Source organism: Phaethon aethereus, assembly GCF_964289735.1.
Source record: "Phaethon aethereus genome assembly, chromosome: 2".
Lineage (NCBI taxonomy): Eukaryota > Metazoa > Chordata > Aves > Phaethontiformes > Phaethontidae > Phaethon > Phaethon aethereus.
In genome coordinates this window covers 171,076,546-171,101,941 of record NC_138582.1, presented here as the reverse complement: position 1 = coordinate 171,101,941, position 25,396 = coordinate 171,076,546, and the positions used below count along the sequence as shown (strand labels likewise).

General features: G+C 47.2%; 1 protein-coding gene across 1 annotated transcript in view; it reads left to right on the top strand.

The window, feature by feature from the left end:
* The window catches only part of SMARCC1 (SWI/SNF related BAF chromatin remodeling complex subunit C1), a gene marked incomplete at both ends in the record, with an annotated part of 94,834 nt that extends 72,427 nt beyond the window's left edge, over positions 1-22,407 (top strand). The window contains 3 exons of the mRNA XM_081996732.1: positions 6,028-6,286; positions 20,508-20,684; positions 22,322-22,407. Of these exons, the coding sequence (XP_081852858.1) occupies positions 6,028-6,286; positions 20,508-20,684; positions 22,322-22,407 (522 nt within the window). The remainder of the gene's footprint in view (positions 1-6,027; positions 6,287-20,507; positions 20,685-22,321) is intronic.
* Positions 22,408-25,396: the final 2,989 nt, after the last annotated feature.

Here is a 25,396-nt window from a genome sequence, read left to right as displayed (position 1 = left end):
AATTCTGCATTAAATCACTGTAAAGGTCTATGTATGCTAACAGCTGGAAAACTAGCAACTTCAGCTGTTTCTCACCTTCATGCAGGTCTTTCTCCTTCAGCTAGAATTCATAATTACCTCCTACAGTAGTGTTCGAGCCCTGCCCTTTATCAAGCATCTTCTCTTAACCATAATCAGCAAACTGGTGGTATGCTAGATTTGCTTGCTAATGCTTTCTCCTGTCATTTAAGCATGAATGTGGAGTTGGTCCTGAGCCTTTATCTAGGCCTTTACCATATGAGTGATATCTGACTGTGGTGAGTTGACCTTGGCTAGATGCTGGGTGCTCACCAAAGCTGCTCTATCACTGCCTCTCCTCAGCTGGATGGGGGAGAGAAAAAATATAACAAAAACTCGTGGGTCAAGATAAGGATAGGGAGAGATCATTCAGTAGTTATTGTCATGGGCAAAACAGACTGGACTTGGGGAAATTAGTTTAATTTATTGCCAATCAAATCAGAGCAGAGATAATGAGAACTAAACCCAAATCTTAAAACCCCTTCCCCCCACCCCTCCCTTCTGCCCAGGCTCAACTTCACTCCCCATTTCTCTCCCCCGAGCAGGAATGGGGGTTGTGGTTAGTTCATCACACGTCTCTGCTGCTCCTTCCTCCTCAGGGAAACTCTCCTCACCCTCTGCCCTGCTCCAGCCTGGGGTCCCTCCCATGGGAGACAGTCCTCCACGGACTTCTCCAGCATGAGTCCTTCCCATGGGCTGCAGTTCTTCACGAGCTGCTCCAGCCCGGGTCCCCCCACGGGTGCCATCCTTCAGGAACAGGCTGCTCCAGCCTGGGCCCCCCCACGGGTGCCGTCCTTCAGGAACAGGCTGCTCCAGCCCGGGTCCCCGCGGGGTCCCAGGTCCTGCCAGCAAACCTGCTCCAGCCAGGGCTCCTCTCCCTCCCCACGGGGCCACAGGCCCTGCCAGGAGCCGGCCCCAGCGCGGGCTGCCCACGGGGTCACGGCCTCCTTCGGGCATCCCCCTGCCCCGGCGTGGGGCCCTCCCTGGGTGCGGGTGCAGATCTGCTCCCCCGTGGAGCTCCATGGCCGCAGGGGCACAGCCGGCCTCCCCGGGGGCTTCCCCGGGGGCTGCCGGGGACCCTCTGCTCCGGCTCCTGGAGCCCTCCTGCCCCTCCTGCTCTGGGCCGGGGGCTGCAGGGCTGTGTCACATAGTCTCACTCCTCTCTCCGGCTGCCATTGCACAGGGTTTCCCCCTCCTTCGCTCCGTTCCCCTGAGGCGCTGCCACCGTCACTGATGGGCTCGGCCTCGGCCAGCGGCGGGTCTGTCTCGGAGCCGCTGGCGCTGGCTCTGTCGGACATGGGGGAAGCTTCTGGCAGCTTCTCGCAGAAGCGGCCCCTGTAGCCCCCGGTACCAAACCCTTGCCACGCCAACCCCATACACTGGCATAAGAATGGCTTTTGCCTGTAATGAGAGTGAAATGGGTGGAATCCTTACTTCCCTAAGGGAAGGGAAGCCAGCTCTGTCCGCCTATCCTTCTGGACCTACTTTAGAGTGGAGATTTGGGTTTAAGCATGTAGTTCTGTTTTTTTGGAGGGCGTTCTCAGTAGCTCTTGAGAAAGTCCACAAAGTGAGATTCGGTAGCAGAAGGATACATGCTCAGGAGTTACAGCTCGTTTTGTGATGATGAGGGATTTGCCTGAGCTGGAGATGGCAACAGCAGCTTCAAGAGAAGGGAAGGAAGCAATGACGTCAGGAGATGAAGAGGTAGTTGCTCATAGGGAACTGAAAAGTAGCAAAAGGACTTGCTTGACCAACCTGATCTCCTCCTATGACCTCCTAGTGACCCAGTAAGTGGATGAGGGAAAGGCTCTGGATTTTGTCTACCTGGACTTTACTAAAGCCTTTGATACCATTTTCCACATCATTCTCCTGGAGAAACTGGCTGCTCGTGGTTTGGGTGGGTGTATTCTTGGCTGGGTAAAAAACTGGCTGGATGGCCGAGCCCAGAGACTCGTGGTGAACAGAGGTAAATCCAGCTGGCAGCCGGTCACAAGCGGTGTAACCCAGGGCTCGGTTCTGCGGACAGTCTTGTTCAATATCTTTATCGATGATCTGGACGAGGGCTCCGAGCGCTCATGCTGGAGGGCAGGAAGGCTCTGCAGAGGGATCTGGACAGGCTGGATCGATGGGCTGAGGTCAACTGTATGAGGTTTAACAAGGCCAAGTGCCGGGTCCTGCCCTTGGGTCACAACAACCCCATGCAACGCTACAGGCTTGGGGAGGAGTGGCTGGAGAGCTGCCCGGCTGAACACGAGCCAGCAGTGTGCCCAGGTGGCCAAGAAGGCCAACAGCACCCTGGCCTGTACCAGCAATGGTGTGGCCAGCAGCAGCAGGGCAGGGATCGTGCCCCTGGACTTGGCCCCGGTGAGGCCGCACCTCGAATCCTGTGTTCAGAGTTGGGCCCCTCACTCCAAGGAGGACGTTGAGGTGCTGGAGCGCGTCCAGAGAAGGGTGACGGAGCTGGGGAGGGGTCTGGAGCACAAGTCTGATGGGGAGCGGCTGAGGGAACTGGGGGTGTTCAGCCTGGAGAAGAGGAGGCTGAGGGGAGCCCTCATCGCTCTCTGCAACTGCCTGAAAGGGGGTTGTGGTGAGGTGGGGGTTGGCCTCTTCTCCCAAGTAACCAGCGACAGGACGAGAGGAAACGGCCTCAAGTTGCGCCGGGGGAGGTTTAGATTGGGTGTTGGGGGAAATGTCTTCACCCAAAGGGTTGTCAAGCCCTGGCACAGGCTGCCCGGGGAAGGGGCCGAGTCCCAGCCCTGGGGGGATTTAAAAGCCGTGTAGACGCGGCGCTGAGGGACATGGTCAGTGGTGGGCTGGGCAGTGCTGGGGTGATGGTTGGACTCGATCTTAAAGGTTTTTTCCAGCCTAAATTATTCTGTGATTCTAAAATAGAACAAACGAGCTGGCAAATCTCATGATGAAGTGCAACTGATAAGGAGGAGCTGAGCGAGCCAAGCAAGGAGGGTGTTAGTTTATGTCCTCAACCTAGTGAGGCTGTAAGCCGGGGCACAGGTCTTGCCTGAGGTCCAGCCAGCTGACCTGGCGGTGATGCTAAGAGAGCGTATATGTAGTGCATCCTAAGCAGGGTTGTATTTATACTGTAGCGCTGTTTGTGACACCTTACTGGAGACTTGTTATACCATTGTTTTAGGGACACACATGGAAGAGGTGCTGACTGCCTATCGGCGACTGCATTACACATTGGTTAGGAGGTGCTCTTTCAAATATAGTGCAGCATACTTTCAGAGGAGCTTTTTCTCTTCGGCTATTGTAAAAATCACCCAAAACTTCGTTTTTATCAGAGAGCAGTCAGGTTTTTTTATTTTTCTGTTTTGTTGCTTGCTCATTTTTTGTCAATAGGCAATTACTCTAGATGTGTTGAAGATATTGACTCATAATTCGAGGGGTTTTCACATTTGCCCTACCATGCAAATTTAATGGAATTTACATCCTCACTTTGGCATTAATCACATTGATAGAGTTTGACAAAGTGTGGTTTTTCGTTGTAGCAGAATGTCAGCAAGAATTTCTAGATTGCTCAGCATCCGCAACCGTTTCAGTGTGGTGGTTGCCTCTGACACTGATTGGCAGCTCAAGAAATGGACCTAACTATTTTGAAAAGGTTCTTTCTAGATTTCTTTCTTTGGGGGATGTGATGGGGGTTTTTTTTCCACTTTGAGGCATATGACATTTTCCTTCTTAAAAATGTGCATACACTTTTTTCTCTTGGCTTTCTGGTAGTTAAATTCAGTCTTTTCACTTGTTGTTGTGGATATTTAGTGGAATAATTAAAGCAAAAAAATTCCTTAGTGCCATTGCATGCTATGCATATGTCCTTATTTGCTGCACTTTTCTTGTAGTAAAGGTAGGACAATTCTAAGTGTTGAAAGAAATCGGTGCTGCAGACGGGAAGGTGTCAGATTTTTAGGTAAAACACATTTTCTTCAGTGTTTAAAGTAATTTCAGTGCTGCCAACTCTGTGCGTAACCAGGGATCCTATTGGTAGGAGCCTTGTTGACCCAGAATTTATAATAGCACATGAATGCTTTCTTTACTGTTTCTGTTCGGGGAGGAGTTACTTGCTGAAGAAGAAATTGTAGGACAATGATGGTTATTGTATGAGTATGCATTAAGTGCTGGTGAGAGTCCCTTCTAATTGTGAATCACACTGGAAGAGTGCAGAAGCATGCTGTTGCAAATGTGAAGAGTATCAAGAGTGCAGTACTCATGACCAGCTACCTAGAAATTTGGCTGATCTTATGAATCGGGTAGTGTAGGGAGATCATGCGGCAGACTGATGCATGCTCATCTTTGTTAAGGTGCTTAGCCTCACACTTGCCTGGCATCTGCTGCAGGTATAACTGAGTTTTGGGAGTTGGAAGAGTAAATGCATATTGTGCAGTAGGCAGTAGGTGGTAGCCATAAACCTGCTTCTGAAGTGATTACAGCAAATGCAAGAACCCAGTACAGAACCGGGTGTTTTGGGCTCTGCATCAGCTTTAAGGTCAGCTTGTGTTGTAACTTGTGTATTTGCCTTTTTCCTCTGTCCAACTGTCTTTTCTCATCCTGAGGAGAGGGAATGTGTAGAAGAGAAGTTTTTGCTTGTTTTCCCAAGTATAAGGTGTGTTTTCAGACACTGGATGCTGTTCAAGAATGTTTGTAAAGACTTTTTTTTAAAGACTGTAGCAGGATCGGGTACCACAAAGAGAGCAAAGCAGGAGTATAGAAGAGTATAGAAAGGCTATAAAAAGTACGGTGTAGCTGTACTTCTTGTCTAAGCCTGTGTTTCGGGTCATCTGCAGTAATTCTCTGAACTACCTGCCACCTACGGAATCTGTTTCCACACATGCACAATTAAACCATTGGTGTACGTGTCTCTTCATTTTATCAAGTTCTTCCTGCTAACGTATCGGATTGGTCAAGGAAAAAGGAGTCATGGCAGCATGAATAATCACATTGTGGTCCCTACATCCAGAAAACCAGCCCCCAATAGGGGGTATGTATTATTCATTAGGCTCTCTCCCCATCTGGTTCTCTTGGTGAATGCGTGCTCTGTAGTATTGTGTTTTCATCCATGCTTTGTCAGCAGTCAAACTGCTAACGCAAAGTGTTGATGGAGCTTTGGGATTTTTGGAGAACTTCTGCTAGGTGGAAGTCTCCTTGGCAACGTGCTCTTCAGATAAATTATGGAGTATATCGTAAAACACTCATGAAATATTTGTAAACTAGTCACAGAAATCCATATGTTGAATTGCTTAAGAGTAATAGATGCAGAAATGGGTTACGATTTCCTAAATAAGTCAAATGCTTATGCTTCCTTAACCATGACAATGATCAGTCATATAAATGCCCAATAGTAAGAAATATTTTTCTGTGGCGCTTTTGTCTTTTCATTTTGGGCTTGCTTTCTCTCCACATGCCTTCATAATTAAACAAAGTAGCCTATTTTATGTTAATTGGCCTAAATTGCATAAGTTTTTAAAAATAATACTCTTCTTAATAGTGCAAATCATTGCTCTCTGGATATCGTGATGTCTAGGTCCTACATTTAAAATAACGGTACAGAGTAGGATTGTGCCTGTAATCACTGAGCTTGTGCTATTGCACATATTCTACTTCGGTCTTTCCCTAGAAAAAATCTCTTTAGTTTCCTGTTGCCCTCGTTCCAACATGCAGAAGATCGAGAAAAAAAAATGTACTGTTTCTTCTAGAATTGTGTTAAGGCTAAATGCTCTGCACCATACTTACTGAGTAATGTGTTAGTTGTATTACTGAGAGATTCCTTAGGACAAAACAAGGCAAGTTCATCTGTTGCAGCTGGAAAATGGCCTGGACCCTTTACCAAGCCCTGCTGCAAATCAGACAGATGTGTGTCAATAGGATAGGCATTTGATTTGCAGAAACATGTTTTAAATGTGTATTTCTTAACTGTTTCTTGACTTTGCCTTTTTTCCTGTATTTTTGACACAGTTAGAGCAGCAGAGACAACAGTTGCTGACAGAACGCCAGAATTTTCACATGGAACAGCTGAAATATGCTGAATTAAGGGCTCGTCAGCAAATGGAGCAGCAGCACAGTCAAAACCCACAGCAGTCTCACCAGCACTCCAGTGGGCCTGGGATGAACCCCCTTGGGGCACCAGCACATCCAGGCTTACTGCCTCATCAGCAGCCCCCACCGTACCCTATGATGCACCACCAAATGCCACCACCTCACCCACCGCAGCCAGGTAAGAGTTAGAAGGAGAAAATCGCGTATGTTAATCACCAGATAGATTAAAATCAGAGGAAGAGGTGTTGCCAGGTAGAATTGCGGAAGTTATAATGGATGGTCAGTGTTACCTGGTGGTTTCTAATGGTGCTGCTTATAAAACAGAAACACAGTTTGCTAGAAAGATGAGCTCTGCTTGTACTGCAGCTTCATTTTACAGCTTTTGCCCCTGCACCAGATATGTGGATGGAGTTTGGGGAGGGGTTATCTTATCAATATGTATGAATACCCAAAAGGAAGGAGTGAAAGAGGGAGCCAGACTCTTCTCAGTAGCACCCATGGACGAGGCAAGAGGCAATGGGCACGAATTAAAACACAGTCAATTCCATCTGGACACAGGAAAAAAGTATTTTCCTGTGATGGCCCCGGAACCCTGGAACAGGTTGCCCAGCAAGGTTGTAGAGTCCCCATCATTGGCGGTAGTGATGCCAAGCTCTAAAGTAAGAAATGGAGCTGCCATGAAGTGTCATTTTCAAATGTCTTTTATCTTGTTTGTATTTCCTTAGACCTTTTTTTATGCCTAGTGATCTCTGCTCCTTCAAAAACAGTCATTCCCTCCAATTTCCCAGTTCATGACACACCTAACTGTATTTAAAAAACCCAATAAAATTTAGGGGAAAGGTCACGAAGGAGAAGCAGAGGCAGGAACCTGCTTAAGCAGTTTCCTTTGGCAGGAGACCCGATTCTAATATGCCTCTGTGCTCTACTCAGGGCTTTGCTTTCTGGCTTCCGCCCTTCAGTTGTGCCATTCAGAGTCACAGAACCACGTTGGTCAGAAGGGTCCCTTGAAAGTCTCCAGCCCAGGCTCCTGCTCAGAGCAAGACCAGCTGGACCAGATTGCAAGGGACTTGTCCTCTTGAGGTTTAGATATCTCCAGTTGTGGAGATACTCCTAATACCGAAGGATGGAGAAGTTAGGTGGTGATGTGACTGTGCCTCACCTCAGGAAGAGGAACATCCACTAGGCATAAAAAAATATTGCTGTCACTTATTCAAAACAACTGTGCTTAATGGCAAAACTAACAGCCCTACTGTTAAGTAATTAAGTTGCTAACAGCATTTGCAGTCTCACCTTTAAACCATTTTACTGTTCTAAGGGATTGGGACTACCAAATGGTCTACTTCTGCTGTGAAAGTGCTTATGGGAATTAGAATTGAAGGCTTTACTATACTTGCTAGATGTTGTTGAAATGATAGTTTAAAATAGAATAGCACCACCTGGCATGGAGTAACCTGACTGACCAGACCACAGCGAAGGAGAACAGCTTGTGTCATTTGTCAGCTACTTGACCAAAAACCATTCTAAAAGAAGACCTGATGGGTTGTTGGCCAAAAATACTTCGAAGGTCTTGTATAGGCTGCTGCTGCTGAAGCTGAAAAGTTTGAGGTATGATAACCAAAAATAGGGTGTGGCAACAAAGTGTGTAGGAGCTTGAGTTTTCATCTTGGGAGAAGGCCTATGCTAAGTGCGTGGTTTGGAAAAGAGCAGAAGTGCGTAGTAAACTGGCAGGATTCGCAGATGACCACAAAAGTGGGAAGCATCTAACCCAACTGCGTGAATCTCCACAATAATAAAAAACGATTTAATCAATAGATAGAGAGTAATGCTCATTGGAGAGGAAGGTAAGAATTAGGCATCGTGCGACCTAGATGCTTAAGCTAACCTTTTAATGGATCAGTCAGCGAGTTCCTGGCTCCGTTGTGCACTTGTGGACAAAAAATGCTGACGTTGTTTTGGGAGCTGTTTGGGTTTTGCTGACATTAAATTGGGAGTGTGATAAAATATGGTCTATTTTTTTTAGATTGAAATAATATTGTAGCTCAATTTGACTGTTGTATGCTGTATTGACAACTTGGGTTTATTCACTTAGCAGTAGAATGAAGAAACGTTCTGTGAAATGGAAAAATGGCAAATTGAAAACAGATTAAGGGGGGAATCATTGCATATCATTAGACTAGCTCGTACTTACAAGCTGCTATTGAGACTGAAATGTAATGAGATTAAATGCATTGTTGTAGTCACTAGGGGACTAATAAAACCTGAATTCTAATATATTCATATCCTTGGTTCACATAATACCTTATTACTTCAGCCCCATCATAATCATCCAGGCCCTCTGTATCCCAGTGATCCCGTTCAGTGTGTATTGTGGGTAGCGTGGTACTGTGTTAATTAGTCAGTACATTTCTTTTTCAAATTTGATTAAAGTTAGCCAATAGATTGACTTTTCCACCACCAACCCCCCTCCTGTTAGAGGGTGGCAAACTGATGGATGAGGCGCAGTGCTTCTGGTTCCCGCAGCAGTGAAGCATCTGGGGCTGTCTCATGCCATACAGATGCAGGACGAGGATTTTGCCTTTTACTTAGTCTGGCGGTTTGCTGGTTTGATATTTTTGTGAAGGTGGGAATTCAGAGGCCCTTTGAGGCAAACCCCTCTGCTGCTTTTACCATATCCCAGCTGATCTTGCCTAGAAAGCCAAGTAGGCTCTTTTCCTCGGGCTCTTCGGTGGAAGTCTGGCACTTGTGGACTTCCCAAGCGTTTCTAACAAAGCTCTTCAGTTTCACAGTGGAGTTGTGTATAACTTGAGGGCAAGTGGAAGAAACTGAGAAGTTCACAGTTCCTTGAGCGAGTTCAACACTTAAACTCTGAGCCAGTCCTGGGCGGGGCGGTGTGTAAATAGGAATTTAGGGAGCCTCCAGTCCCCAGAGATAGCGACTCACAAATTGACCTGATTTTTTGTTTAGGTAATTTAAGATGCCCAGAGTTTGACTTTCCCTCACAAGTCAGTACATCATCACAGGGTTAATCTCTGCTGAAAAGATCTCTGTTGCACGCAGCAGACACGAAGTTACAGTCTCCAGCAATCTTAATGGTGCGCTGAAGCAGTCAGCAGTTGCATTTTGTGTGCACACACCCCATGTATTATATACATTAAAAAGTAATCCCATATTCCATCACATTGGTGATGTTGCATCTGTGATAAATACTACAGAACTTCTATCGTATCCTATGTATTTTCCTTACGTTCACATGTTCAGGGCAATTGTGGTGTATTTATTGGACTTGTAAGTCTTGGAGCTTTAATAGTCCAATACTTTCATGACAGACCTGTACATACACAGAGCAGTAGCAATTTTTGCTGCTCAGTTGCTAATTTAGGACCCTTTGAAACAAACTGACGAAGTTCACCTTAATGACCACACACCCGTAAGTTCCCTCACTGCCTGCCTGCCCATGAGTCTCCTGCAATTTTGATGGAGGTGCCAAAATTTGGAGGGTGTGGATAGATTAATTTCATCTGGTGTAGGTAATCCCTGATAGAGAGGGCTGAGACGCACTTGCAGAAGAAATCTGAACTCATTTTTTACTGTTAGTCCTGTAGATGAACCTCTGGCTTGAGAGGGCTGTTGGTGTACTGCTTCCCAGTGCAGAGCTTGACATGCTTTTGTAAGAAGGAGCATTTTCCTTACCTGAGTTCTCCGCTTCTCTCCAATAACAAGCTGCTTTCCCTAAGGTTGCCAATTTCAAGAACTCTCAGTGACAAATAGCACGGCATAATTCTTCATTCAGGTGTAAAGAGGTTATTGGAGACTTAGGCAAGTTGCTGCCTGCTGGTCTAACAGCTCTGCGGCAAGAGCAGACCCATTCAGTTTGCGTTGGAGAAAAATCCCAGAACAACTTAGCAATAACTGAGAAGCACCAGTGGGCAACCTTCCAAAACACAGCCCCGAGGGGAAGCTGGAGATGGAAATACCTTCATGATTTCCTGTTCAGCTGCGTGGTTTTAACTCCAGACTTTACCTTAGTTCTCACTGATGTTTTCAAACAGGTTTCTGACCTTAACAGTGACTAAAAGTGTAACTGTTGGTGCAGTAGACCGTGAACAAAATGCTAGGTCGGATGTCTTCGAAGTGATTGATGAAAGCTGAAGAGATGGTAGGAAACAACGTGATGAAAGGCTCTGAAAAGGCATTTATAAATGGAAGAAAAAAAAATTCCTGAATTCAGAGGCGGAAGCAGTTAAGCTGAATCTTTTAACTAAAAGTTAACAGTAAAGCTCTTCCCAGAAAAATGTTCTTTAGCTTAGATGTCAGTCTCTGGAAACAGCTGGTGAACATTTCCAGTCGAGGGTCAATCTTTGCAGTGAGCCGCTATTCATCGGCATGGCCAGATCTGGTTCTGCTGGGCCGTAGAATTCTTTGGGACACACTGAAGAGCTGAAATCAGTCCAGAGGCCAGCGCCTACGGGCAGCTTCGGTGGGAGAGAAACCAAGACAAGCCAGGAGAGCTGCTCCAGATTGGAGAGCTGTTGAGTTCCACTTTACAGTGGATAGTGTACAACGCACAGCCAGAGAGGCTTCCTGGAAGCTTTTGCTGCTTCTTCCAAGGCTTTTCTTTCTGCGTCTGAGTTAACTGAGAGTGGTCAGGCATTGGCACAGGCTGCCGAGGGAGGTGGTGGAGTCGCCATCTCTGGACGTGTTCAAAAAACGTGTGGATGTGGCGCTTTAGGACATGGTTTAGGGGACATGGTGGCGCTGGATTAATGGTTGGACTTGATGATCTTGAAGGTCCTTTCCAACCTAGAGATTCTGTGATTGCTAGTCATGGCAAGCAGCGTGGCTTGATGGTTAAAGCTTTAAGAACTTGAAATAGGACTCTGTTAGCAGTTTGCTGTGGTGTATGGTTTAACCTGATGCCTGCTTCTCCAGTGCAAGCCTGTGTTCGGAGTTTGGCTGCCTTCAGGTTGTCCTTTGGTGCCTGGGTGTGATGAGATTCTGCTCAACTCGATGATCAGAAGTATGCTACTGTTCGCAGGCATGGGCGCTGATTTCAGACAAGTCCCATGACTAGTTCCTTTCCCATATTTTTTACTTGAACTTCAATTTGACTGAGATTTTGTTGTCTCCTTTCACCTGGAATGAAGACTTTTAGACTAGAAAAATAAAATTTGATTCAAATTTCACTGTGAAAAGCTGTACCTTGTAATTATAATGGAAAATAAAATTCCCAATTTCTTCCTGTGTTACTAGCCTTGCTGCTGGTTGTACAATTTGAAGCACATTATTGATTTCTCTTTGGGCACTGTTCTGGTTATCTGTGAAGTAAGTGCCTTGTACTACTGATACTTGTGTGTAATATGAGAAACTTGTAGAAATTCTTGGAGGAAGAGAGATAGATATGTATTAATAGCTGTCATTAATTAACTCTTCCCTTCAGGGGGGATTTTCAGCTAGTAAATAATTTTTGACCCAAAGCAGGAATGGAATAAGGAGGTAGGGATACACTTTCCGCTACAGCAGGATGAATAACTTTAATAACCTCTTCCCCCAGTATATTTTGCATAATTTTCTGTCAATGGTTGAAATATCCTATGTAAGTAATTTTGAGCTTGTGGTTTCTCAAGTAAGTGTTGTGCATTGCATTATTTAAAACTTGTGGGTTTAAATTGAGCTACTGGATGCTATTTACTTTCTTGTTGGACTGTTTGCAATTCCCGGATTTTTTTGGTGCAGAGAAGGATTTTGAGTTCACTTCCTTTTGGTAAATATTTTCTAAGAACTGTCAGTGCTTTCTTTTTATCTATCATACGTAATGAGCCTTGCTGGCAGGAGGCATGCAGGGAGTAGTCAGGTAAAAGGAAAGCAAAGTCATACGGGTGGTAAACGGGTTTGCAGCATTCATCCGCAGTGCCGTAATGCATGTGTAGTTGTGGGTTTGCAAGGTGTTAGGTGGTGGGTAACACAGAAACGTTAAAGCCGCCTTGGGTGCTCTCTGGTATATTCTTGACTGCGTGAAACCTGGCCAGGCAAGAGGCAATAGTGCCCAGAGGGGCTGGAATAGCAAGTAAGAGTCAGCCAGGGGACAGCAGTTCCAGTGCTGGATGATATTTCAGTGATTTTCTCTGTATTGTTGTCTTAAGATCTGCAGAGCTTCTCCAGTAAGTTTGAGCAGTTCCTAACTCCTTACAAGAATGTATTATTGAAGATGCATTAATATCTGAAGGTTACCGGTGCTGCCCTGCGAAACGGTTGTCCTTGCTGCTGTGACACACTAAGCAGCTTCTCGACAAAGTATCTTCCATCGTACGTGCTTTGCTGTAGAAAAATAATGGTGAGCCCTCAACTGGGAGCCCGGCACGGTGCACCTCAGCCTTCGGAGGTGCCTGACCGCAGCACGCCGATGTCTCCGTCGTCAGTGCCGGGTGAATCACGCCAGAGAGGAGTGACAGAAATGCAATATGCAAGTGAAGTGGAAATTCTTCCTCTCCCCCGAGATGCAATGCTAAATGAGTTATTGTGGTTAATTATTCACAGTCCTTGGCTATGGGATTGTCTGCTGCAGTGCGTGTGGGGAGAGGACGTGCCAAGGAAAGGACGTGTCTGGGAGGTTGGTTAGAAGTACAGATTTCCAGGTCTTCTGAAAGCCGTTCCCAGTGGGAAGGAGCACATCTTGCAGTGCTGCGGAGCTGCTCTGCAGTGAAGCTCGCAGGCATTCACTGGAACGGTTCTCTGCTTGTTCCCGAATCAGGGCTGTGAAACAATTCATTCAGTAGTAGGAGAGCGAGATTCCAGCAAGGCACATCCCCTGCGGAGATCAGAGGAACGTCGGAGCACAGCGTGCTTTGCTGCTCTCCCAAATCCTGGCCGCCAGAGGAGAGGCTCCCTTCACGTAGCACTGGCTGCGCTTGCGGATTTTCCCTTTGAATACAGGGAGAGATGTGCAGGAGGGTTTGAATCGGCTCCAAGCTTTGCGCACGTGCCCCGTCGGCTGCTCCGGCGAAGCAAACATACCGTTCACCACTCCAGTGCCCCTCAAGTAGCTGATTTAATAGAGGTAGAGGCTTATTTAATAGAGATAAATACCTTGGAGATCCTTTAAAAACTGCCTCATCCGTTTCGCTGTAATGTGAATCTGCAGTTGGCAGTTTGCTAATAGTGGAATGCTTCAGAGCACGCACTAGAAAATGTCTACAATCTCTAACGTGTAAAGGATTTTTTTTTAGCCTGCTAAATCTCATTTTATTGAACCTTTTGGCTTTATCTCTTCCTGCGTCTGCTATTTTTAAGCTCTCCCCCTTATGTAGGTCACACTTCCACGTTTTATGCTTGAGCCGCTGTCTTGAAGCGGTATCTCTTGTAAAATGAAAAAACATATGATCTCTATAGAAATAGGACTTTGTTTTTGCCACAGTGGTAATAGCAATTTCCCCTTGCCTAATCCTAGTTTGGTTGGGTGTTGCTTGATCACTACTCAACTTCAGCATTTTGGAGTTCTGGTGTGTGATAGGATTGTTTCTCTGCGAGTAGCTTAAGCTACTTTGAAGATAAAATTTTTGCATCCAACATCAGGAAGGCAAAAAATGGACAGCCAACCCTGTACTCAAACACAGAGGAGCTTCTCAGCTTACGGGCGCCTTCAGAAAAACTGCGGTGCCACTTATTTTTAAATCTCTAAGATTTAAGAGAGAAAAAGGCTCTAGAGACTCCTTGGTCCAGGTGGGAGGGTGCTTCCCAGCGAGCATTGTCATGAGATTTGGAGTGATGACACGCTTTGAATTTATGAAGAAACAACATTTTCAATTTGATTTAACTCCTGTTTAATGGTTGATTTTTTTTTTTTTAATATATATATATAAAAAATAAAGTCCTTGAATTCTTTGCCTTACTGCAGGTTTGACAGCCTTTCACTGAAGGAATACTTGCCCAGTGTTAAAGCTAAGACCTGTGTGAAGCCACTCAGTGTGTAGTAAGTCTGATCCAGCTTCAAGTGTTTCAGAAGAGGATTTTTTAATATTAATGACTTCATTAGTGCAGAGAGAATCTTGCAGACATGCGGTGTGCATGTTGTGTGAGAAGGAAGACGACCAAATTACGCTTGGAGAGGTTGAGGCTGCTGTCAAGCAGCAGCTCCCAGGCTGGGGATTCCTCAATTTCCAGCTGTCCTGGTCTTCTGAAACACAGCTGCGGCATTCCAGTTTTTACTTTTTTTATTCCCTGATCAACCTTACTTTTGCCAGGGAATAGCATCTCTCATAGCTGTGAATATCTTTCTTTGCTACAAAGCCCTCTACATCTTTGGGCCATGTTTTATCTCCAGTCGCTTGTTTTGGCAAGGTTCAGCCCGTGCCACCCTTCTGGCCCCAGCCGTTTGAGTCGCCCTGTATCTGTTTTTGCCTTTGCTTCTCTATGCCTGTAGCTGCAATTGTTTCTTCTTTGAGGGGGGGTGGAGGTGTGACAATACGGGAGTTTATTAGAAATAAAAGGTCTGCTCAAGACAGGGTTCTTGACAGCATAATGTCGTGATGTACCGAGTGGCTGCGGTTCCTGTGCGGTACCCTTTCAGAGTACAACACTGGAGTCAAAGCGTGGGGAGTGCGAGGATGAGGGCATACGAGGAAGCAGTGCTCATCTTGCTTGTATGGGCTAATCTAGATCCAGACACAGCTTCTACTGTTAAAGCTTGGTATGCCAGCTCCATTGCTGTGTTTTCCAGGGAACTTGACTTTTCATGAGTAGGTTGTGAGTGCGTGTATATTGGGCCAGCCCAGAGGTTCCCATCTCTGGCTTTGATCTGATAGCAGATCTGGCTTTGATTTGATAGCAAATGCTTTGTGAATACTACAAGAAACAGGGTAAATGCAGATCAGGCCTTCCACAGTCATACTCCTGGAGCATTTTGCCCCATCGGTGCTTAGGGACTGCTTTGAACTGGTGTGTTCTCCTAGCCACCGATAGACCTACCCTCTGCAAATTTGTGTTAGAGACTTCCACGGTGTAACAAAGTTCTGTGAAAGTGAGTTTTTAAACCACAGCATAAGGATTTTGATCACCACCTTTAATTCTGTATTTGAGGAAATAAAGGCTACATATTTGCTTTTCCCATACCTCTTATGCTCTTAGATGTGTAATAAGCTGTCATCCCTTCTCCCATACAGACTCTCTCCCAAGTACTTGATGGGTATTAGTTGTATGCCTAAGTCTCTACACTGAGTTCACTTCTTTAGTAAATATTACTTTTTTGAGTGTGCTAGAAAACTTCAAAGGGACCAGAAGTGGGCAGCCTGTCAGTACAGCAAGGCAAATGCTCAAATTCCCTCCTTGCCTATGAAACAAAACCAGTCTGCAGTGTTCTTCTGTTCTGAGCTCTAAGGAATAGACTGTATGTGCAAAAGCAACCTCTGAAGACATAAGCTGCTCTTGGAGGACTTCTTGCACAGGTTAATGGAGCAGAAGAATACATTTTTTTTCCTGGAAAGTAACTATTTTGAGTTTGAAGATGTCAGGACATTTCATAAGTGAAAATGGTGTCCCTCAGGGGTCCATACTGGTACCAGTATTCTTCAATATCTTCATCAATGGCACAGCCAGTGGGATCGAGGGCACCCTCAGCAAGTTTGCAGATGACCCCAAGCTGAGTGGTGCGGTTGACACACCTGAGGGACGGGATGCCATCCAGAGGGACCTGGACAAGCTCAAGGAATGGGCCCGTGTGAACCTCATGAGGTTCAACAAGGCCGAGTGCAGGGTCCTGCCTCTGGGTCGGGGCAAACCCAGTATCAGCACAGACTGGGGGATGAAGGGATGGAGAGCAGCCCCGTGGAGACTGACTTGGGGTACTGGTGGGTGCAAAGCTGGACAGGAGCTGGCAATGTGCGCTTGCAGCCCAGAAGGCAACCGTGTCCTGGGCTGCCCCCAAAGCCGCATGGCCAGCAGGGTGAGGGAGGGGGTTCTGCCCCTCTGCCCCGCTCTGGGGAGACCCCCCTGCAGCGCTGCATCCAGCTCTGGAGCCCTCGGCACAGGAGAGACATGGACCTGCTGGAGCGGGGCCAGAGGAGGCCCCAGCAACGCTCCGAGGTCTGGAACAGCTCTGCTGGGAGGACAGGCTGGGAGAGCTGGGGGGGCTCAGCCTGGAGCAGAGAAGGCCCCGGGGAGACCTTCCTGCAGCTGCCGGGGCTGAGAGGGGCTGATAAAGATGGGGACAGATCTTTTATCAGTGCCTGTAGTGACAGGACAAGGGGTGATGGTTTTAAACTACAAGAGGGCAGATTTCGACTAGACATAAGGAAGAAATTTTTCACACTGAGAGTGGTGAAACCCTGGCCCAGGTTGCCCAGAGAGGTGGTGGATGCCCCATCCCTGGGAACACCCCAGGTCAGGCTGGACGGGGCTCTGAGCAACCTGCCCATGGCAGGGGTTGGGCTAGATGGTCCCTTCCACCCAAACCGTTCTAGGATTCGAAGTGAACAGGCTTGTTGGGTATCAGTTATTGCAGTGGCCACATCAGCCCCTTTTCTTCTCTGTAGCTTGACATTGCTGGTGATACAGGATTTTTTTTTTTAATATTTCACCCAGAACTTCCAGCAACCAAACTTCAAACTGCTGTGACTGCAGTGCCACAGGTCATCATGTAACATTGGGCATGTCAGAAGTTCACACATCTGTCTCATGCAAATCGGGGGAAATCCTGATTTCTGGAGCTTGACCAGCTGTCCTGGTGCAGCCGCGTTTTCCGACAGGCTGTGCTTCAGAGCTTATCTCTCAGGCTGTGTTCATACATACCCCCACACTGGTTTTGGCCTTGCAGGATGGAGAAGAGCTGCTTGCTTCTTGTCTACCTGCTATGCTCATGTTTGAAGCTCCAGGCTGAAGTTTCCTGGAAGCTCAGCACCAGTGCAGAACTGATTAGAGTCTGCAAATGGGTGGGTTTGGGCTGTTTGCAAACCCAGCAGCATTTTGTCTCTCAACAGCACTGGTCCTGTAGCTCTCAACCTGCTTCTAATACTAATAGATTACCATGTCTTTAAGGCTCAGCCTGTGCCTGGCTGTTGCTTTTGGTGACAGTGTTCTCATGTTGCCTGCCATGCCCTTTCTGCCCACCCCTCATCTCAGAGGGTCAAAACAGATGCCAGGAGCGGTAAATTCTTGCCGCGTCTGCTTAAATCTTCAGTTATCTGCGTATTATCCATCGATACGCTTGAGGGCAGGAGGGCTGAGGCAGGCTGGAGGAACGGGCTGACAGAAGCCTTGTGAAATGCAGCAAGGACGAACGCAAAGTCCCGTACCTGGGAGGACTAACCCAGAGCAGCAGCTCTGCAGAAAACACGCTGTGGGTCCTGGTGGGCAGCAAGCTGAGCGTGAGCCAGCGGAGGTCGGCAGCGTCCCAGGCTGTATGAACAGGAGCACCGGCAGCAGATTGAGGGATGCGGTTTTGGGAAGACCTCTCTCTGCTCAGCAGCTGTTAGACTGCATCTGGAGGATTGGGTTCCCCAGTACAAGAAAGGCATCGATAAACTGGAGTGAGTTCAGCAGAGGGCCACCAAAGATGGTCCAAAGGCCTGAGCACTTTCCCTATGGAGAGGATGAGGGAACCGGGCTTGTTCAGCCCAGAGAGGTGGCTTTGGAGGGACCCACTAGCAGCCCTGCAATACCTATGAGGAGGTCATCAAGAAGACAGAGACAGGCTTTTCGGTGATGTGTAGTGGGAGTGAGAGACAGACAAGCTGGAACGTGAGAGGTTTCAACTGGATATAAGGAGGTCCAAGCACTGAAACAGGTTGTATAGGGAGGTGGTGCAGTCTCCATTCCTCGCCCTTTTAGAAATCAGTCAGGTCTTGACAAAGCCTTGAGCAACATGGTCTGACCGCAGAGCAGACCCAGCTTTGAGAGGAGATTGGACCAGAGACCTCCTGAGGTCCCTTCCAACCTGAGTTATTCTGTGATGGAGATAACGCTTCAGTCCTCTTGCAGCTGGCTTGCTGCTGAGGAACATCCAGGTCAACATGGCTGCAAAAGGGGCACCAGTCACTGGAGCTCTTGTGTATGGGACTTGGTCACCTTGAGTTACCCACAAAGGCATGCCATGTAATCTTAGGAAATGTCCCACCTTTTCTTTCTTCTTTGAAGGCTGTTGACTGGAGACGTAAGGATTCCAAGGGACTTCTTCAAAACCAAATATTCACCATCACCAAAGCAGAAAATATTTTGTTAATAGTGGGGACAAAGGAAGGGATTAAAGGCTCCCATGTACACAGCTCTTCTGGTTGGCTGCTGCTGCTGAACTTTAATATATAGTGATGGAAATGCCATGATGTGCACTGCAGGCTGCTGATCAGCGGTGGAGTGTGTCCAGGGATAAATTTGTAGAGTTCTTTTCCTTTGTAAATATTTGAGAAGTCTGATGGTTTCTGTAGAGCTTCCCATCTGCTGCTTGCAGGTATGCTGGTCTTGCTCCTGTGATCAAGCAGTGACAGGTTGGCACATGGACCTCTTGCTTGCATGACCGGGAGCTTCAATACTATGTTTTCATGGTTTGATGCTTCAGAGTCCCTGAAAGACTCTGAGGTGGTTCAGCACCTCTGCCACAGATCTCCAGGGCTGTATGAAGCCAGTGGGCTTTGGTATGTTGGATTCTTTTGCACTGGGACTGTTGGTGGCTCCAGTTTCAGCAGCAAGTACTCCCTTACACCGTCATCCTGCCTTGCCTTCTTGCAAGGATAGCCTGTCTTTCTCAAAGAGCCGGTTATTGGTTTAAAGTACCATGGAACTACAGGCAGAGACCAGCAACCAAGGTCTAAACAAGCTACCAAGTGCTTTAGATGTCCAAGATACGCATCTTCTGGAGGGATGTGGCCGAGCAGGGTAGACTTGTGTGGTTAGCGAAGGCACCAAACATTAGGGAAGTAGAGTAAGTTCATTTATTTGTGTTGTGTTTTATTCTGTTCTAACTATTGTTCAGTAGGTATTCCTGCATGCTTGGAGTGCTCTTCAGTGGTCCCTGTAGCTTCCTGCAGAAGGGCAATGACGGAAGAGGATATGGGATGGCTGATGGACTTCACCTCTGTGAGAGGGTGGGACGTGGCCCTCAGGCAGAGGTCCTGTACAGGCGTTAAGTAGTGACCGTTCCGAAAGAGCAGGCTTTGCTTTTGATCACCAGGGTGGTTTTACAGTGCAGATCGCTGGTCCTCTAGGTCGTAATTTGCCAAGCATCGAGGCACAGAAGAGCCTGCTCCCTCTTTGACTGAGCTCTGAGGCTGCTCTGTCCCATGTCCAGGCTGTGCCAACTTGCTGGTGGGCTTGTATGGTCCTACCTCTGCCCGGAGGATGCGTGCGAAGAGCTGTAACCCGCCTGCTTCCGGCAAGAGCTTGTCAGTCAGTCCCGTTTTCTGACATCCTAGAAAATGGAAGTAACGTATGAATAAAATACTATTCAAAGCTCTTATTCTGAAGCTGATCATAAATAAGAGTTAATAGTGTTCATGCCGAAGTATTGACTTCGTCCCAAATCCAGAGCTCCTGCTTTCTTGGCTTTAACTGCCAATGTGACTGTGATGCTTTTTATGTATGTTCAGAGCCTTTTTTTGTTCGAGAGTTCTGTCATCACACTATATTTCACATTATTGCCTGGGGTGTGGGGTGGAATGAGCTCGTCTGAAGGAATCCTTTACAATCCATGCCTAATAGCTGCTTTTCTAGCTAAAATACTGTACCTTTATGTAAGTGTGTAAAAGTAAATGTAATTGGATTATGCAAAATAATCTCTTCAAATGAGGTTTTAAAGCATCAATCAGCGAGTTGTAGGTGTCCGAGGCCGGGTGATTCTAACAGTTCCTTTATGCAGCTGAAACCTAATGGTCTCTTACAGAGCCGGTAGGTAAGGAAGACTTATTGGAACCCTCTATCACATCAGAATAGGGTTTTTTGTAGTGGAAAATTCTTTACAGTCCGATTTTTAACTGTGTGATTTCAGTTTTCCCGTTAAATTAATCCATTAGGCTTTGTGGCTGCTCTTTTGCATCAAGTGATCTTACTCTGATGTCTTCTTATTCTAGTGCAATTTGTTTCCTGCGCCTTCATTTAGATTGTTATCAAATGCCTTTTCAGTAGGGGTTCACTTAAAATGTTGGGTTTTGACTGTGAGTGTTACCTTCCGCTTGCTTCTTGTGCTGATGTTTTTGAGAGGTGACACGTGCCCCGTGGTTCTTCCTGAAGGGACTGTGTTGACTTTGGGGGGATGAAAAGGCATTTCCTTTGGTGTTTGGAGCGTGTACGGAGTTGGCTGTCATGCACAAGACTTCCCCCCCCCCCCCGCTCGGAGAACAGCTAGACTCTGTTTTTCTCTTCTGATCGCTTCCATGTTTCACGTGAGTCTCATGAGCAATGTCTCTTCGCTGCTCTTGCAGGTCAGATGCCGGGGCCTGGTTCGATGATACCTGGACAGCCCATGCCAGGCCGGATGATACCAGGTGTGTCAGCCAGCATCCATCCAGCCGGCGGTGGTCCCCCCCCACCTGGCATGTCACCGATGTCAGGAAATCTAATTGGACCTCGTGTTCCTCTAGCAGCCCCAAACGGCATGTGTAAGTGGATCTCCAGCAGAAAACTGTTTGAATATACCTGATGTGGCTTTTCTGTCGCTTGCCTTGTTGCTGGAAGAGTCATTGTAGTTGAAACCCCTTTATGTGCTGTAGGAATAATAGGAACTGTGCGCGTCGGCAGCCGAAGACTGGTGCCAGAGGTGTGCTTGAAGCTTTAAGCGCTTGTCTCCCCTCTAGGCATCCAAACATACTCCGTTGTCCTTTACATATAACGTCCCTTATTTTATTTATAATGACACTAAGGCTCTGTGGTCATCATCAAAAGACTCTCTTGACTTAGTCTGGAAGAGTGCACAGTAGAGGTTCAGGAATTAACTATAGCTAAATCCCTTAAAAAGTGGAGATCGGAATATAATTCAGTTCAACAATACCTTACTGAAAATTTAGCACTGTGAAATTAAAAAGAGGAAGTCCTAACTGGGAAGAACCAAAAGGTAGATTGGGAATGTTCCTTACATGGTATAAATACCTACACCTCTGAAAATGAAGTTGATTTATGCCAGCCAAAAAAAAAGCAGCTGAAGTCAGTAGCCACTGTGTGGGTGTTACCTGAATGAGTGTGAGAATGTGGCCAAACCCAGAAATCAAAAGAAAAGCTGGCATGGCTGGTGCAGGATGCTCTGTGATGAATTCCTCACTAAATTTGTCTGTATTAGTTGCAGCCTGGGACAAGCTGCTGGTCTGCTTCAGTGCAGCAGCCTTAGCCCCAGAAATGTTACTCAGCATAACTGTCATCACACGGGCAGGAACTGTGATCGCTTGTAGTACCTCTCCCAAAAAATAATTGGGAAAAGCCATCTCATTTTGGCTTCAGCTGAAGGGAGTTGCTGAGGAGTACTGACTCATTGGTGTTAACCAGCATAAGCATGAAATACTTTCATGTTGATGCTATTTTTGTTCAGACATTTGCTCCTTATTCTTCTGGTGCTCCAGCTTTCCTTAGTTTTCCTTCCCTTTTTCTGAGCCCCTACCACTGGGAATATCTTATGTCAGGTTGTATTCCTGCTTGCTCTCTTCCCTTATCTTAATTTCTCTTTTTTTCTCCCCTACTAAACAAGTCAGTCATGTTCCATTAACATCTCCTCTCTGCGCGTGAAAGCTGGCCTTTTGTATCCTTCGTTTCTTTCCTCCTACTTGCTGCATCTGTGGATTCCTCTACTTTAACCTACATACACTGCTCGGAGCCTAAGTGCAGGCTCTGTTTATATAAAGTCTATTGTTCCCTCTGTTTTAAATAGAAAAGAGCCATAATCTAAAGGCTGGAGCATGGAGCTGGGAGATGAGAAATGCCAATTCCAGCTCTGCAAGTTACTTGACGTGAACTTTGACAGCTACTGAGCTGCATGCTTTTCTTTAAAAACGAGGGAATTTTTTTCCTCTTTCAGAGTCCACGCAGTGCTTAGTGGTTGAAAAGCACAATAGAACATGCAGTGGAGGAAGCTTAGGAGATATGGAGAAGTCGCAGTCGTGGCCATTTCTGGGGCTACTTCTTCCTGCTTTCTCCTCAGACAGCCACGTCTCCCATGCCATATAGACATCTGGGCGTTTGCGTTGGGTTCCTTTTCTGTGTTCAGCCTCTCCCGGTGTCCTGCTCACTGTTTCTCTGCTGGTTTTTGCAGATCCCCCTCCTGCACAGCCGCCTCCGCCAGCGGAAGGGGTGACCCCACCTCCGGCAGGAGCCCCGCCAGCCTCAGCCGCTCCCTAAGCAGTCAAGGAAGAAGGAACTTCTACAGCAACGTAGTGGTGACCAAAAATGAATTCCTCAGTTACCTTCTGTTCCCGTGGGAGGTTTTCACCTCCCGTTGGCCTGTCCCGGTCGTGTATGTGTTGCACATACAAACACATATACAAGCACATACACACAGCATCCTTTTCCCCCCTCTCCCCACCGCTCGTAACCTGGCAGTACTTGGCATTCCTTTGGGAAAGCTTTAGATCAAAGATGCCGGTAGTGCCTCCCTGTTGCTGGTGGGAAGTCCTTTACGCTTTGGTCTGCTTGCCTTTCGGAGTGTGCTCGACTTCTGGTTTCTTTCATCTTGGTGTTTTGAGCTTTGGGTTCTCCTGGGGAGGGTAGAAAAACCAAGCTTTTAAGGTGGAAGCATTAACTGAGCTTTAGGATGTAGCACATGCCTGCTCCACCTGTGATTTAATGTTTCGGGTTCTCCGGGTAGAGCAAAGCATCAAGATCGGATGCCAAACCAGCGTTTTGAGCAGAAAAGGAAAATAAGGGCGTGCTGTAGCACAGAAGGTGCAGGAATGCCAGCCGTGTTCATTACAGATACCTGATCATTAAGGACAGGAGCCGAGTCCTGGGGCTGCCTCGCTAACTTATTAAAGAAAATATTGATCCAGTGCGAATGAAGCCAGGAGTGAATCAATTGGAATAAAACCACTCAATGGTAGGAGTTTTCTTGCTCCAGTTTTTACCTTTCTTTTGCCTTTGAAGGTGGTAGTTGAACCTTCCCTCCGAGTAGATTGGTACAGTAGCCAACTGAGGAAGAAAACCATGACTTTTAGTCCCTCTTTTTGGAACATATACTTTTTACTTTTTAAAATGAACAAAACAAAAAAAAAAAGTAGATAGCGAAGGAGTGCTAGCATACGGGATTGGGTTGGGATGGCTGGGGTGCGAATGCCAGAACTACCTCCTGCGGACAGCCGAGGTGGGCAGAGTCAGCGACCGTGGTGCGCGTCTTCGGGACAGCTCACGCATCCCCTTCCGCCCGCTGACCTTCCGTGGTCTCGGGGTTGCGGGTGAGGGAACAGCTTCAGCAGGCAAATCTAGGAGCACTCGTTGAGTGAGACCACCAGCGCAGTACTGCTGATGCAGACCTCCAGACTGCCAGAACTGCTTGTTTGCTCATTGTTAGTAACTTCAAAAAATCCTTTGCCGGCTGTGGTTCGGGTTCTCCTGGTTGTAAGACGGTTTGACGTGTTTCCTTGCCAGAGGTCTGAAGACTGCTCGCTGATTTACAGGGTGGCTGTCAGCGACCAAGCGCAAGGTGATGGTCTAAGGCTTGACCGGAGAGAGATCTCCCAAATAATCTGAAACCCGCAGAACCACTTATACTGTTTAAAAAAAAAAAAAAAGGGTTTGCTTTGAAGAGCACTCAGGTGATTGACTCATCGATGTTAACGGTTGAACTTCCCAGGTCCTGAGAATGCGTGAGTGTGGAGTAACCGTTTCCGGGCTGCCTGCACATCCTCTGCGTGCTCAGACCATCGTCTGCAGCCTTGTTACTTCCAGTGTGTAGGAACGATGCTTTCCACCGTCAAGCTCTAAGAATCCACAGTGCCTAGCAGAGAACGGTCAGGGCCTGCCTGCCTTCCACCTCCCACGAAGGAAATTCGTCCCCAATGTTACCTTTCCCTATAGGGTCTTTGGGGTGAGCATGGGATTTTCTGGTTCAGACCGTAGTCCAGTTTAGAATAACCTCAGGTTGTTTTTAGCGTGATCAACTTCAAATATAAAGGATCCAGATGAAGACTATTTTTTACTGTACTAGTGATGATCCTACAGAGTACCTGAATTCTTGACACTGTTGTGTTTCTGTATAAATAATACATGTGCTGACTTTTTCATCTGATCCTATGTATAGGGCCGGTTTTATTCCTGCAACACAGCCACCCAATTTTGTGAAATAAAAAAAAGTGTTTTTTGTACAAAGCCTGTGCCCCTTTGTCTGGAGTCTCCTTTCCCTCCCTGTGTGTTGTGGATGAGCCAAGAACTGTTGATACGATACGGGTCTATTTTGGGGCTGCATCTTAACTACAATGGAGTAAATACAAAGCCTGAGCTTGTTACCCGGCAAGGTGGGAGACGCCTAACGCAGGTAGGCGAAGGCCCTTCACAATGCGCTCGGTGATCTGCCGCTTTCGAAAATGGTGTTTCAGATTCAAAAAGCTTAATGAATGTGGACGAAGTGGAACAGCATTCGAGGCCTAATAGGATTATTTCTGTTTGATTCCTGCTTTCCCACTGTCTTGCTGTGCTAACTTGGATGGTTGCTCAGGCTCGCGTTCCCAGTTGAATCACACTCTTGAAAGAAGTGCTCTGAAGTGGCAGATTTTAATAGAGGGGGACTGGGCACGACCTAGCAGGGTCCCAGCATTCCTCCATTCCTGTACCAGCTTCACCGTTAATTGTTTAATTCGGATGCCTGTTCAGATCTTTTGTCCCCTCCTGCAGCGCTCCGGAGGCTGCCAGGAGAGTTTGCCTTTTTGATTAAACTGAAACCGGGAACGCAATCTGGATTATATTCCAAACACTCCTGCTACTTCACTGAGGAAGAGCTTTTTCCTCTGGAGAATCCTACTAACGGCGCTTCTTCCCGGGCATCCTGGATGTGTCATGCCCGCAGTCCCTACTTCCCTGAAGCGGAAGAAGGAAAAGCACCGGGGGTGGAGGTGTGCCCCCAGGTCTGGGACACCCCAGGAAAGCCCCATCCCCAAGTGGGGGTCCCTCTTTCGCTGGCGTGGAGGTCCCTGGGGCCGGGATGTGCCGCTGAATGTTCCCAGGGGCTCCTGCCTGGGGCCAGGCGAGAAAGGGAAGGAGCTCTTTGTGCTCCAGATGCCTTCAGCAAGGCTCGTCCCTTGCGATTGCACCCTCCTCCTGCAGCACGGTGAGCGAGCGGCGTTTTCCCTCCTCATCTTGAAGACCTCTCTCCTAAGGAATGCAAACAATATGGAAGATC